Source organism: Oncorhynchus mykiss, chromosome 26 (assembly GCF_013265735.2).
Source record: "Oncorhynchus mykiss isolate Arlee chromosome 26, USDA_OmykA_1.1, whole genome shotgun sequence".
Lineage (NCBI taxonomy): Eukaryota > Metazoa > Chordata > Actinopteri > Salmoniformes > Salmonidae > Oncorhynchus > Oncorhynchus mykiss.
In genome coordinates this window covers 19635353-19648668 of record NC_048590.1, presented here as the reverse complement: position 1 = coordinate 19648668, position 13316 = coordinate 19635353, and the positions used below count along the sequence as shown (strand labels likewise).

Below are 13316 nucleotides of genomic sequence, written 5' to 3'. Positions count from 1 at the left end.
TGTTATGGTTATGCTTGTAATCATTAAGGACTGGGGAGTTTTTCTGGATAAAATGAAAATCCTAGAGGAAAACCTGGTTCAGTCTGCTTTCCACAAGACACTGGCATATGAATTCACCTTTCAGCAGAACAATAACCTAAAACACAAGGCCAAATCTACACTGGAGTTCCTTACCAAGAAGACAGTGAATGTTCCTGAGTGGCCGAGTTAGTTTTGACTTAAAACTGCTTGAAAATCTATAGCATGGCCTGAAAAATGGTTGTCTAGCAATGATCAATAACCCATTTGAAAGAGCTTGAAGAATCTTTGAAAAGAATAAAGGGCAAATGTTGTGGAAAGCTCTTAGAGATTTACCCAGAAAGACTCCCGCTGTAATCGCAGCCAAAGGAGATTCTAACATTTATTGACTCAGGGGGTTGAATAAGATATCAAGATATATTCATGTTTTATTTTTCATAATAGTTTTTTGTGTATTTTGTGTAGATTGTTGACAAAAATGACAATTAAATCCATTTTAATCCCACTTTGTAACAAAACAAAATGTAGAAAAGTTCAAGGGTTGTGAATATTTTCCGAAGGCACCTTATGATCGTTATAGTCTCTTTTGCTACTGTTATCAGTTATTTAATGAAGGGCTCTTCTTCTTAGCCACCTCCTTCTTCATCTAATTAATCCACTGCCAATGAGGTTAAATTGACTCATTGATGATCAGAGTTTTAGATTAAACTCTGTGCCCCACTGGGTTTGGTTCCTGTCATTAGGCAGTAGTATAGTAGTGGCTGGTGTGTCTGGGGCTGCTGTGTGGGGATGGAGTGGCTATGAGTCATCACCTAGGTTATTAATGATGGCCAGCTCTCAGTGCCCCTCTGACTTCCCTCCAGATTTTCAACTGAGAATAAGCCATGATCAGTGACTCTCCCCAGCTGTGTTTCTTAGAGGCAACAGCCAATCAATGACTAGCCAGAGCACAATGGTCGAGAGGGAGCCAATCACTAACTTTACCCAGCTTTTATGTGTGGGTTGTCAGTTTATTAAGTGACTGCCTGCTTCAGAGCAAAATGTGGAGTGCAATCAATAAAGGTACGGTACTAAGAAGCGTAGGTCACAGTGGAGACCACGTTCTGTGCTGTCACAATCATTTACATCCCATTCCACCAAACCCTGCAGTATGTACAGTAAATCACTAAAGCAGGCCTGATGAGAGTCACTCTGATGGCTAAAAGCTTTGGTTGGCTTGTTCGAAAGCAGCATACATAATGCATTGTGCAGAAACTGCTTTTTTTTTTTTTTTTTGCCTTAATGTGAACATTTTTGAGGTGTCAGTGAACAAACGTGTCCGGGAACATTTGCAACAGACATTTTGTGAGATGTGTTAATCCAGAAATGGTACAGTAAACTAACCCAGAAAAAGCACTCAGACCCTCATTTCAACAGAGGGGCTCGAGGGTAGGTAAATCATACCGTGGGCAAAGAGTTTGCAGTGTAACAACATGATGTGGTATCGAGGTGATTGGATGGCCCTTCATGGATGGAGTGCCCCCGCACTGTGCTCAAAGCATAGAAAAACTAGGCTTTTTAGCTTTGTACCCAAAAAGATCAAATGGTCGGGCAATACTGACTCTTTTGTAAGAGTAAGGTTGTAATATTGCTGCCTTCGTAGCTGGTTTTGCTCAGCAGAGGCCTGCCTCGTGAGACGTTGGAGGCTCGGAGTGTGTGCAGCACTTCATCCTCCGGGCTGGATTCACAGTAACGTAAACAAAACGGGTCTTCTGCCATGTAGAGGATGTGCTATGTCGTGTGTGTGTACACGTTGGTACGTGTATCCGTGAGCGAGTGTCAAAATCAAATCGTATCAAATTGTATTGGTCACATAGACATATTTAGCAGATGTTGTTATTGCGGGCGTAAAGAAATGCTTGTGTTCATGGTTGTGACATTTTGATGTTGTTTCCTGCGTATTAAGGCTTCTTTTCAGGGAGCTAGTGGAAGTGGTGGTGACAGCTGCAGTGCGACAGGCCTATATCGGGTCATGCTGGGAACAGCCAGTAGCTGCCATCCATGCCCTGCAGTCCCATGGCTCACTAGTGGCACAGTTCAACAGCACGGACGGAATGACTATAAATGTGTCCTAGATGTTTTGAGTTCTGATTGGCTGTGAAAGTCGGTGTTCAACCAGGTTTCCTATATGCGTTATGTCCAAACATGTAAGCACATGCAGGCTACATTGAATCTTGCATTGTGACAAAACGGAAGCGCTACAATTTTCATCCACATCGAATCGGTAACAGACCTTGTCTGACCCGCATCAATCTTACAAGCACCAGTGAATATGACTCGTCATCTCTGTGGGTCTGCAGGGTTGCTCTTGGTCTGTCATCTTCGTGGACCTGGATGCCCACAACAGGAACAGACAGACACTGTCCTCCCTCCTACCCAGAGAATCCAGGTCCCACGTGAGTAAAGACAATTAAACCACTCTTTGCTAAATACCACTCCGTACCCAATGATGTATTGGCTCAGTGACCAGTCCAGTCTCCCAGTTCACCAGTAAAGAGGGGGCTAATAATTTTTCTCCGGCAGTAAGAGCAACTAGACAGAAAAGTGCTCCTGTAAATGAATTGGTTTAATTAGGGGAGATGGAAGAAATGCATTGGCGCCACATCTACAACATGGGCTAATGGGAGGGAGAGGTGGGGATGGAGTGAGAGAGGGCTGCGGAGGAAGGAGGGGAAGGGAGTACAGTACAAGGCTTATGCAAATAAAACGTTGAGCATCTTAATTATATATGAGTCTCTGACTAATGTGTTATTAAATGTCAGCCTCTTTAATTTTGGAAAGTGACCATTAGCAGGGAGAGAAAGAGAGTGGGTCCCTTAGTCTCTTAACCCTTTACTAACTACCTGACAGCTGGCACATGGGGGTGAAGGGTTGACTTAGGAAATGATCAAAAACGGGTATCTGTGTTTTAAATGCTCCGCATTTTAAACCTTCTTTGAACCCTAACACAGAATACGGACGCTGCCCTCCTGCCCTGCATCAGTTACCCTGCGTTCGCTGTGGATGACGACGCCCTTTACAGTCAGACCCTGGACAAGGTGGTGCGCAAACTAAAGGGGAAGTACGGCTTCAAGCGCTTCCTGCGTGACGGCTACAGGACCGCCAATGAAGACGAGAATAGGAGACACTACAAACCGGCTGAGATGAAGGTCTGTGGTTTAGTTTAAAAGCCAACCCTGCAGACTGATTGTGATGACTAACATGTGCTACTCTGACTTGGCTTTTTCCATTTCAGCTCTTAAAACCCCTTACGCTCTTCGTGAATTGGCCTATTATGGATAAGGCTAAATTGAAGGGTTTCTTACATAAGAAATACGGAAAGCATATGCATAACAATGGTAGCAATTCAAAGGGAACCGTTTGGAAATTATGGGGAAATTATTAGACGTAAGGTTACGACACAACAGTTCACCTGACATGGTTGGCATAATTTGAAAAAAATGTCTATTGACAAAAGGACTATCTAAATGATAAAATATGATCTTAGTCTTAGGATTTCACTACAAATACAAATACTAGTGAATTCAGAGAAGCAGATATGAATTTTGGTGCGCATAGACTGGAGACACAATTGCATTCTGATGTGTGGTCCGTGGCAAAGTTTCTCCAACAAACAGGCTCATTCTGTTCAGGACAACCCAGGATGTAACACCACGTCATCTTGTAACTGCACATCAAACATGGTGATTATAAATGTTGGCATTACATGAGTTTTATGAGATAGCTAGCAGTTGATGCTGTTCTTCAATAACACAGACCCCAAAGCAAGGGGGAAAAAAGAAAGAAAGAAAAAAAAAAGAACAAATCATAGATGTTATGCTGGGAAGTAAGATGCTCAATGTTAATTGTTTCCTGTCCTCAATGATTCTCCATAGAACAAAGTGACGGGATGTAATTTATAACCCCCAACCCTAGCCTGTGGTTGACCAATTAGAATTCTTTGCAGTAGAATTGGGCCAATGGCCAAATAACAAGTATCCTGTTTCAGGCTCAATTCCTACACAGATTCTAACCAGGTGTTGAATTGAAAAACAATTCCATTGATTGTTATTTCCCTATTGGCCTCTAGTCCTCTGTGTATTATCTTAAAATATTATTTTTAGCAATTAAACACTGGAATTAAACACTGGAGTGATAATTGATAGCAATTAAACACTGAAGTGATAGATATGCAGATGATGATGTGCAAGTAGAGATACTGGAGTGCAAAAGAGCAAGAGGATAAATAACAATATGGGGATAAGGTAGTTGGGTGTGCTATTTACAGATTGGCTGTGTACAGTTACAGTGATCGCTAAGTTGCTGTGACAGCTGATGCTTAAAGTTAGTGAGGGAGATATAAGTCTCCAGCTTCAGAGATTTTTGCAATTCGTTCCAGTCATTGGCAGCAGAGAACTGGAAGGAAAGGGGGCCAAAGGAAGTTTTGGCTTTGGGGATGACCAGTGAAATATACCTGCTGGAGCATGTGCTACGGGTGGGTGTTGCTATGGTGACCAGTGAGCTGAGATAAGGCAGGGCTTTACCTAGCAAAGACTTAAAGATGACCTGCAGCCAGTGGGTTACAGGTCGCAGTGGTGGGTAGTATATGGGGCTTTGGTGTCAGAACGGATGGCACTGTGATAGACTTCATCCAGTTTGCTGAGTAGAGGGTTGGAGGCTATTTTGTAAATGACATCGCCAAAGTCAAGGATCAGTAGGATAGTCAGTTTTATGAGGGTATGTTTGGCAGCATGAGTGAAGGAGGCTTTGTTGCGAAATAGGAAGCCGATTTCTAGATTTAATTTTGGATTTGAGATGCTTACTGTGGAAGGAAGGAGAGTTTACAGTCTAACCAGATACCTAGGTATTTGTAGTTGTCCAGATATTCTAAGTCAGAACCGTCCAAAGTAGTGATGTTGGTCGGGCGGGAGGGTGTGGGCAGCAATTGGTTGAAGAGCATGCACTTAGTTTTACTAGCATTTAAATGCAGTTGGTGGCCACAGAAGGAGTGTTGTATGGCGTTGAAGCTCGTTTGAAGGTTTGTTAGCACAGTGTCCAAAATATTCTTACAAGATGGAAATGTGAACAGACTCTGAGGTGTTTTGGCTTGCTTGTGTGACATCAAAGCGGTATTTCTTATCCTCAACATCTCATCTGTAAAAATACATAGAGTCCTCATAATTTACAGCATTTCCCTCACTCAGACATTTTTTTCTTTGCCAAGTTACCAAATTTAGCGTGAGGAATGAGGCAACTTCTTGTCGCGTTCAGAACGACTGTCAGTCAAAACCCATAAAGCGCTGTGAAGTGGAGACACTGAGCTCTGTCGTCATGTATTGCATGTTACTGTACAGCCACTGCGTTCCAATCTGTGCCCAAATCTGCCATTGTCAACCCATATACGGGTACGAGTGTGTAAAGGGTTAATCCAGATGTTGTTTTCCTACGACAGAAGCCACGCAACTGTGGCTGCTCTGCCGTTGATGAATCCCAACTGAAGGCATATTAACGTCAGGATTAGCTGCTGTGCCTGCAGAGTGTGAATTTGAAGCAGGGCAGCTATTTAACACTGAGCAAATCATTGCATTAGCCGCAGCACTGACCTCCCGGAATTAATGAGCTTGGATTCATCAGGGGGAAACACAAAGGTAGGAAATATGGGAATAATCTGAGCCACTAAACTTTAAAGTTTCATTATAGGATTTAGACTAGGTGCAATCAACAGGTCCCAGTCAGACCATTTTGGAGAAATGGGAGCTGGATATTACACTATAAAATGCTTTGTGATGAATCATTTTGAAATCTCATCCATTACAGTAGGTAAATGTGGTAGGCCATTACATAACATTGTAGATGGAATGGTTCTCTGCACATGCAAAACCTCTTCTTGCTGCCCACTCAAATAGCTAGAAGTCACATGTATGGGACCACGAAGGACGTTGTACATCATATTTTATTGTTGAAAAATTCATTTTCAGGTGGGAGGGCGTTGATTGCAGGTTTATTCAATTTGAAAACGCACACCTTGTTAGATTTTCTAAAGTCTGTAACGTTACCCGCTACAAGTGAAGGAGTGCATCCTGTTGTACAATATAGAGTTTTACAATCTGCGGAATAGCTGAGGCTCCTGGGATAGCTGGTGTTTATACTGCAGATGTAGGCCTCAGTGACTGCTCTCTCCATCCTTGTAACATTTTATTAAATATCTCCATCATTTTGTACCTTATCTCCACTGGCACAGACACGCAAGCAAGCACGCACTCACTCACACACACTAGCATGACCCAGCTGTGTCAGCCTAACCCTTGAGCGATGACAAACAACTCGCAGTACGGTATGCAACATAGCTTTGGTAAAGCTGATAACAAAATACAAGAATAGAGATGGAGAATAGAGATGGCTGGGGGGAATCATATGTTAGATTTCTTTTGATTTGATGGACTGATGGCTGAAGCGGTCCCTGTTATCTCTGCTATAACAGCCAAACCGCAGCCTGGGAAATGTGTGACCACTCCAATTAACAGCCTTTATTTCATTACGTTGTAGTCACTCTCTTATCTCCTATTGCCATGGAGATTGTCTGCCGAGATGGGAGACGGCGATAGCAAAGTCTTAATTGCATTTCAGGAGTCGTTATGCTCCTCCTCTCTCTGAAGGCGAGGAAGCCAAGCATACCACGAAAGTGAGTTGCTGCTTTGGTCCCAAAAAGAGCCCTTAGGTGACTGTCTGAGAGCTAGTCAATTTGAAGAAGGGTTGTTACGTAATGCAGATATATCCTTGGGTCTGTTTCATTCAGTTGTTCTTTTAGTGTGTCCTCGGGTAATTGATCCACTAAGTTTAAATTATTTATATTGCCTTTTTGGTTTGTGAATGCTACATGAAAACTGAACCAAGGACACTATCTGACAAACGAGGAATACCAACAACAACAAACATGTACTTAAGACTTATTACGTCCTCACAGTTACTGTTGAAGTTTCTCCTTGGAAATATTGAAATGAATACATTGCCATTTCGCTCTACAAACATCTCTACATTTGGCTTGTTTTTAATTTCAACCCCAGATGATTTATGGGTATGGGTGGTGAGGTAAGAAGTCTAAAGCTATGTAATGGAGTTTCTGGTTGGCTGGGACTCTGATAGCATCTCAGAAGTAATTGTTTTTGCCTCTGTTAAACTGTTAGAATTGGAAAACGAACTCGCCAGTCTTCACCTGTTAAGAAGTGTTTTGAGTGTGTGTTTTGGGACAGGCCCATCATTTTCTACGTGCTGCATTTGTTCTAAAAGCTGAGCATTTTTATTGTGTTCAATATGCAACCACTGACACAAAGCAATATATTTTGAGATTAATGCACTTGCATGCCATGTTTATTTCTCTTTCGGGTTAGGAAACGAGTGACCTTTTCAGTGTTATGTCTTTTTTTCATTTCTTCAAAGACACTTTTATGAAAATCTAATGTACTTTTCTATTTCAGCTTTTTGATGGAATTGAATGCGAGTTTCCCATATTTTTCATCTTCATGATGATTGATGGTGAGTCGTACACAGTAAACACCACAATAGTTGTGATGTTAATATTGTTTTCAAATGGTTGTGAGTATTCTGTTACATAGAACTTGAATATCTGCCACTTTTTAGCCATTTTACGGTCTCCTCTACTCACCTGTATTTGATTTCCAGGGGTCTTCAGGGGGAACAACGCCCAAGTCAAAGAATACCAAGATCTGTTAACGCCTATAATTTTTCAATCTTTTGAGGGTGAGTTTTCCTCCTCCCTTGGTGATCTGTGTTCTTCTGGAACTACTGTGCACATATACTGCCACGCACATGCACATACACACTCAATTACTCTACCAGTGTTTCCCCTAGGAATTTTTTCAGCAGTGGTGTCAAGGGTGGTGGGGTGAATTGTTACTGGGGCGGGGGGGTGCACTGCTACTAGCGTTAGCATAATGGCATGCTAGCTGTTAGAGCCTAGCGACTATCCATTTCAAAGCGTATCTCAGCAGGACATTTTTTATTGTACAAAATTACATCAGATTTGTTGCGGCGCTGGCAACAATTCAGCAGTGGTGGGCCACCGCTGCTAAATTAATATAGGGGAAACACTTATTTGTCCCTCTCACATACACATTCAAGCTGGCATCCGTGGGAGTCTTTTGAGAAATGCACATACATTTTGGTTGCGAAGGTTACTGTTATTTTCATATTATACACATTACAATATCCATCCATATTCATCTCCCACACGCTGAGTGCACAGAAGCTGTTCACATATTTTAAGGACCAGGCTTTCATATCAGCCTTCACACAAAACTGTATTTTTTTCCCCCAGTAAAGAAACCACATTAAAAGATTCTCGGGAGCCAATAGCCTCTGAAGCATGCATGCTGCTTTAGGAATACATCTCAGTGGTTGCAGACAGAGTTGTCACCTCCTTTGGCTTTGTGGTGTCTTTGCATTTGTTATGCAGAGAAAGCATTGTACTCCCGGTGCGTTCCATCTTGGAAATGTGACATTTCTTCACGTGTGTCTGTTGAGATACCTTTGAATAGATAACTACCACTCCCTTCTCCTGAGCAGCAGACACATAAGCTGCACTCCTTTCTCCTGAGCAGCAGACACATAAACTGCACTCCTTTCGATGTATCAACCTCCTGGGAATTCCATTAGTGCCCTCTATTCGACATGTTTGTAATCACCCAGCACAGTAAAGTATATCTATCTCCCGTCCTGTGTGTCGTGGGTCAGGCCATGCTGTCATCCCGAAGTACTACCGCGTACCTGCCGACTTTGTGGAGGCGGAGCAGAAGAAGCACGGGAGCCAGAAGCGTTTCCCTGCCAACACAGGCCAAGACGGCATGCTGTTCCTGTGGGGCCAGGCCCTCTTCAACATCGCCAGGCTGCTGGGTCAGTCTCTCTGTCTGTCTTCTCTTCACTGACCTCACCTCACTGTCAAATATCTTCTCTTCTCTGACCTCTCGCTGGAGAGGTATTTGCTATAGAGCATGCTCGCTGGGGTGTTCACTATACTGTTGTCACGTCAGACTGCAGAGGTCACAGAGTTCAGATATTCAGTTCAGCATATGTATTTGTTTGTGAAGTTGCTCACAGGTTAATGGGTTCTCATTACAAAGTAAGGACTTTTTGTAAGGAAAAGTAATTTTATGGGGTGTATGTCCAGTATATCAGTTGGAACCTTTCGTGTGCTCTCTGTGTTCACCCCTCCATTTTGCCATGTCTCTTTTCCAGTGGATGAGCTGATCAGCCCCCAAGACATTGACCCAATCAAACGCTACGTACCCCGCCAGGATCAGAGGAACGTCAGCATGAGATACTCCAATCAGGTTTCGACTCCCATTCCCATGTGACCAGCCATGTTTGGCCATCACTATAATCAGAGATACTACAGTGCCTTGCGAAAGTATTCGGCCCCCTTGAACTTTGCGACCTTTTGCCACATTTCAGGCTTCAAACATAAAGATATAAAACTCTATTTTTTTGTGAAGAATCAACAACAAGTGGGACACAATCATGAAGTGGAATGACATTTATTGGATATTTCAAACTTATTTAACAAATCAAAAACTGAAAAATTGGGCGTGCAAAATTATTCAGCCCCCTTAAGTTAATACTTTGTAGCGCCAACTTTTGCTGCGATTACAGCTGTAAGTCGCTTGGGGTATGTCTCTATCAGTTTTGCACATCGAGAGACTGAATTTTTTTCCCATTCCTCCTTGCAAAACAGCTCGAGCTCAGTGAGGTTGGATGGAGAGCATTTGTGAACAGCAGTTTTCAGTTCTTTCCACAGATTCTCGATTGGATTCAGGTCTGGACTTTGACTTGGCCATTCTAACACCTGGATATGTTTATTTTTGAACCATTCCATTGTAGATTTTGGATCATTGTCTTGTTGGAAGACAAATCTCCGTCCCAGTCTCAGTTTCTTCCAGAATGGTCCTGTATTTGGCTCCATCCATCTTCCCATCAATTTTAACCATCTTCCCTGTCCCTGCTGAAGAAAAGCAGGCCCAAACCATGATGCTGCCACCACCATGTTTGACAGTGGGGATGGTGTGTTCAGCTGTGTTGCTTTTACGCCAAACATAACGTTTTGCATTGTTGCCAAAAAGTTCAATTTTGGTTTCATCTGACCAGAGCACCTTCTTCCACATGTTTGGTGTGTCTCCCAGGTGGCTTGTGGCAAACTTTAAACAACACTTTTTATGGATATCTTTAAGAAATGGCTTTCTTCTTGCCACTCTTCCATAAAGGCCAGATTTGTGCAATATACGACTGATTGTTGTCCTATGGACAGAGTCTCCCACCTCAGCTGTAGATCTCTGCAGTTCATCCAGAGTGATCATGGGCCTCTTGGCTGCATCTCTGATCAGTCTTCTCCGTGTATGAGCTGAAAGTTTAGAGGGACGGCCAGGTCTTGGTAGATTTGCAGTGGTCTGATACTCCTTCCATTTCAATATTATCGCTTGCACAGTGCTCCTTGGGATGTTTAAAGCTTGGGAAATCTTTTTGTATCCAAATCCGGCTTTAAACTTCTTCACAACAGTATCTCGGACCTGCCTGGTGTGTTCCTTGTTCTTCATGATGCTCTCTGCGCATTTGACGGACCTCTGAGACTATCACAGTGCAGGTGCATTTATACGGAGACTTGATTACACACAGGTGGATTCTATTTATCATCATTAGTCATTTAGGTCAACATTGGATCATTCAGAGATCCTCACTGAACTTCTGGAGAGAGTTTGCTGCACTGAAAGTAAAGGGGCTGAATAATTTTGCACGCCCAATTTTTCAGTTTTTGATTTGTTAAAAAAGTTTGAAATATCCAATAAATGTCGTTCCACTTCATGATTGTGTCCCACTTGTTGTTGATTCTTCACAAAAAAATACAGTTTTATATCTTTATGTTTGAAGCCTGAAATGTGGCAAAAGGTCGCAAAGTTCAAGGGGGCCGAATACTTTCGCAAGGCACTGTACAACGACGAGATGCTTGTGTCTCCGCCCTAACAATGGGATTCGCTGTCCACAGAGTAGAACGGCAGGCTGTCAAGCTCCTGCCTATTCCTCTCTTTGTATTGGTTGATGCATGTCGTTATTTTAATACTTTTTTGAATATTCTATGAGGAGTGTTAACGTCAACTGCCTGTATCCAATGGAGAGTGAGTGCAAGCCTCATGAATATGCATAGACAGTCTAGAATTTCAGGGAACAACTCTAATATTAAGTGTTGTTTCTCAAAGTAGCCGGGATGTCACTTCAATCAGTGTAAAGAATGATTTTTAAACCTTGAGACATTTGAGACATGGATTTTGAATGTGTGCCATTCAGACGGTGAATGGGCAAGACAAAAGATTTAAGTGCCTTTGAACGGGGTATGGTAGTAGATGCCATGCACACCGGTTTGTGTCAGCAACTTAATATTAGGAAGGTGTTCGTAATGTTTTGTACACTCAGTGTACACTCTTAACATTACAAAACTTCTATTAGATCAAATAAGCCTAATTTATTTTTATCTTGACCAAATTCTACCCCAAATTCTATCTCATTGCCCCCCATACAAAAACTCCTCACTTAATGATCTGCTTAACGTGGACAGATTTTGGGCAGAGTTAAGCCTCTCGCTTCGCTTCTTCCTCTCCGCTATAATTAACCTTATAAACTGTGTAGTTTGGGTCCTGGATGCTGATTGGCTGAAACAGCATTCCAGCCATGTGTAGACAATATACCAGGGGTATGACTCAAAATAACTTGTTTACTGTTCTAATGATGTTGGCGGGCAGTTTATAATAGCAATAAAGCACCTCAGGGGTTTGTTTTATATGAACAATATACCACGGCTAAGGGCTGTATCCAGGTGTTGCGTTGTGCATAAAAACAGCCCTCAGCCGTGGTATGTTAGCCATATACCACACCTTCACGATCCTTGCTTAAATAGTTAACCTGCTATACCGGCACTACTGCAGACTACTATACACCCTCTGCATGTATACATGAGTCTGCATAATTCTATATATCATTGATTCAGATGTCATATATTCTTACTTGCTAGGACAAACTTTGATGTATTATTCCAAACCTGTGTTGATATGCGAGTGCCACAAGGCTCAAACGAGAGGTAAAAAAAATCAATGGGGAAGGAGAGAGATCAGGAGTCTACATAATTTATCTTGAGTTTACCTTTCCTCCTGCATGAAAGTCTAGCTCACCTCGGTGGAAAAACAGGTTGTTGTTTTATTCATGACGCAAATGCTCAGCTAAGCAGCTCACCCTGGAGCAGAGGTTGGAGCTCCGGTACCTTCTCAAGCCTTTCACCCTGGAACGGGGCTACGGTTTGCGTCGTTGGGAGAGCATGCTGGGAGGGGGTTGCATAATGTTCACAAGCGCGTGGAGCGGCTGTCTCGTTGCCTTCTCATCACTATAACCCTTTGGTCTGTGGGGGGCGGCGCCTGCGTGCGTGGGTGCGCTGAGCTTTCACATGGAATCTACTGTTGATTTTTGTGCTCTCATTTCGGCTGAGATACTCTTCGCATCGTCATGCCTCCAATGCACTTAAAGGCACACTACATAAGACCATTCCATGATACATTAGACTAGACCTGCTAAAAAATATTCTGAATAAGTGTCTGAATGGATGGGGGCAGTGCAGCCAGACGCCGCTGTGGTGTAACGGTAAATAGAATAGCACACATTAACACTGCATTAGAATGGCGAATGTGGGGTTACATTTAGATTGGACTGTTCAGCAAGCTTGATGCTATGCATTTAAATGTGTCATGTGATAATACAGCCAGGTGATGCCCTGCGACCTTCTAGATAATTCACAAGAGAATGGGATTCACATAGTTTACGTGTTATTTATGTGATGTTAGTGTTAAACATATTATGAAGAATATAGTGCGACTGTGTATGCTGAGCAGCTCTGAATTGAAACGTCCTAAAATTCCCAGAGCCTGTATACTGTACTTTAAATTGTTATTAACTGATACAAATAGTACACTATTTTTGGTGGCGCACATATTTGATGCACTTCCCAGAGTGTCAGACCCAGTAAGCACTAGACCCAGATCTGTGTGTGTGTGGATCGGGGTAGTTTAGTATTTAGAAACCATTAGGAGAATGTGAAGTGAATGCTCCTTGTCTGTGGTTTGTTCCACATGAGAAGTGATGCGTTTTGCTAGGCTCAGAGGTTGAGTCAGATCAAACGCACCCCAGGGAGTTTCAGGAAACACTCTCCAAATAAACACGGAACAAAAGCCAGA

At 42.6% G+C, this 13316-nt stretch overlaps 1 protein-coding gene across 5 annotated transcripts in view; it reads left to right on the top strand.

The window, feature by feature from the left end:
- The window catches only part of phkb (phosphorylase kinase, beta), a 59909-nt gene that overhangs the window by 22928 nt on the left and 23665 nt on the right, over positions 1 to 13316 (top strand). For all 5 annotated transcript variants that reach the window (XM_036963410.1, XM_036963411.1, XM_036963412.1 and 2 more), the window contains 6 exons: positions 2358 to 2453; positions 3009 to 3206; positions 7512 to 7569; positions 7717 to 7794; positions 8788 to 8946; positions 9289 to 9383. In XM_036963410.1, the coding sequence (XP_036819305.1) occupies positions 2358 to 2453; positions 3009 to 3206; positions 7512 to 7569; positions 7717 to 7794; positions 8788 to 8946; positions 9289 to 9383 (684 nt within the window). The remainder of the gene's footprint in view (positions 1 to 2357; positions 2454 to 3008; positions 3207 to 7511; positions 7570 to 7716; positions 7795 to 8787; positions 8947 to 9288; positions 9384 to 13316) is intronic.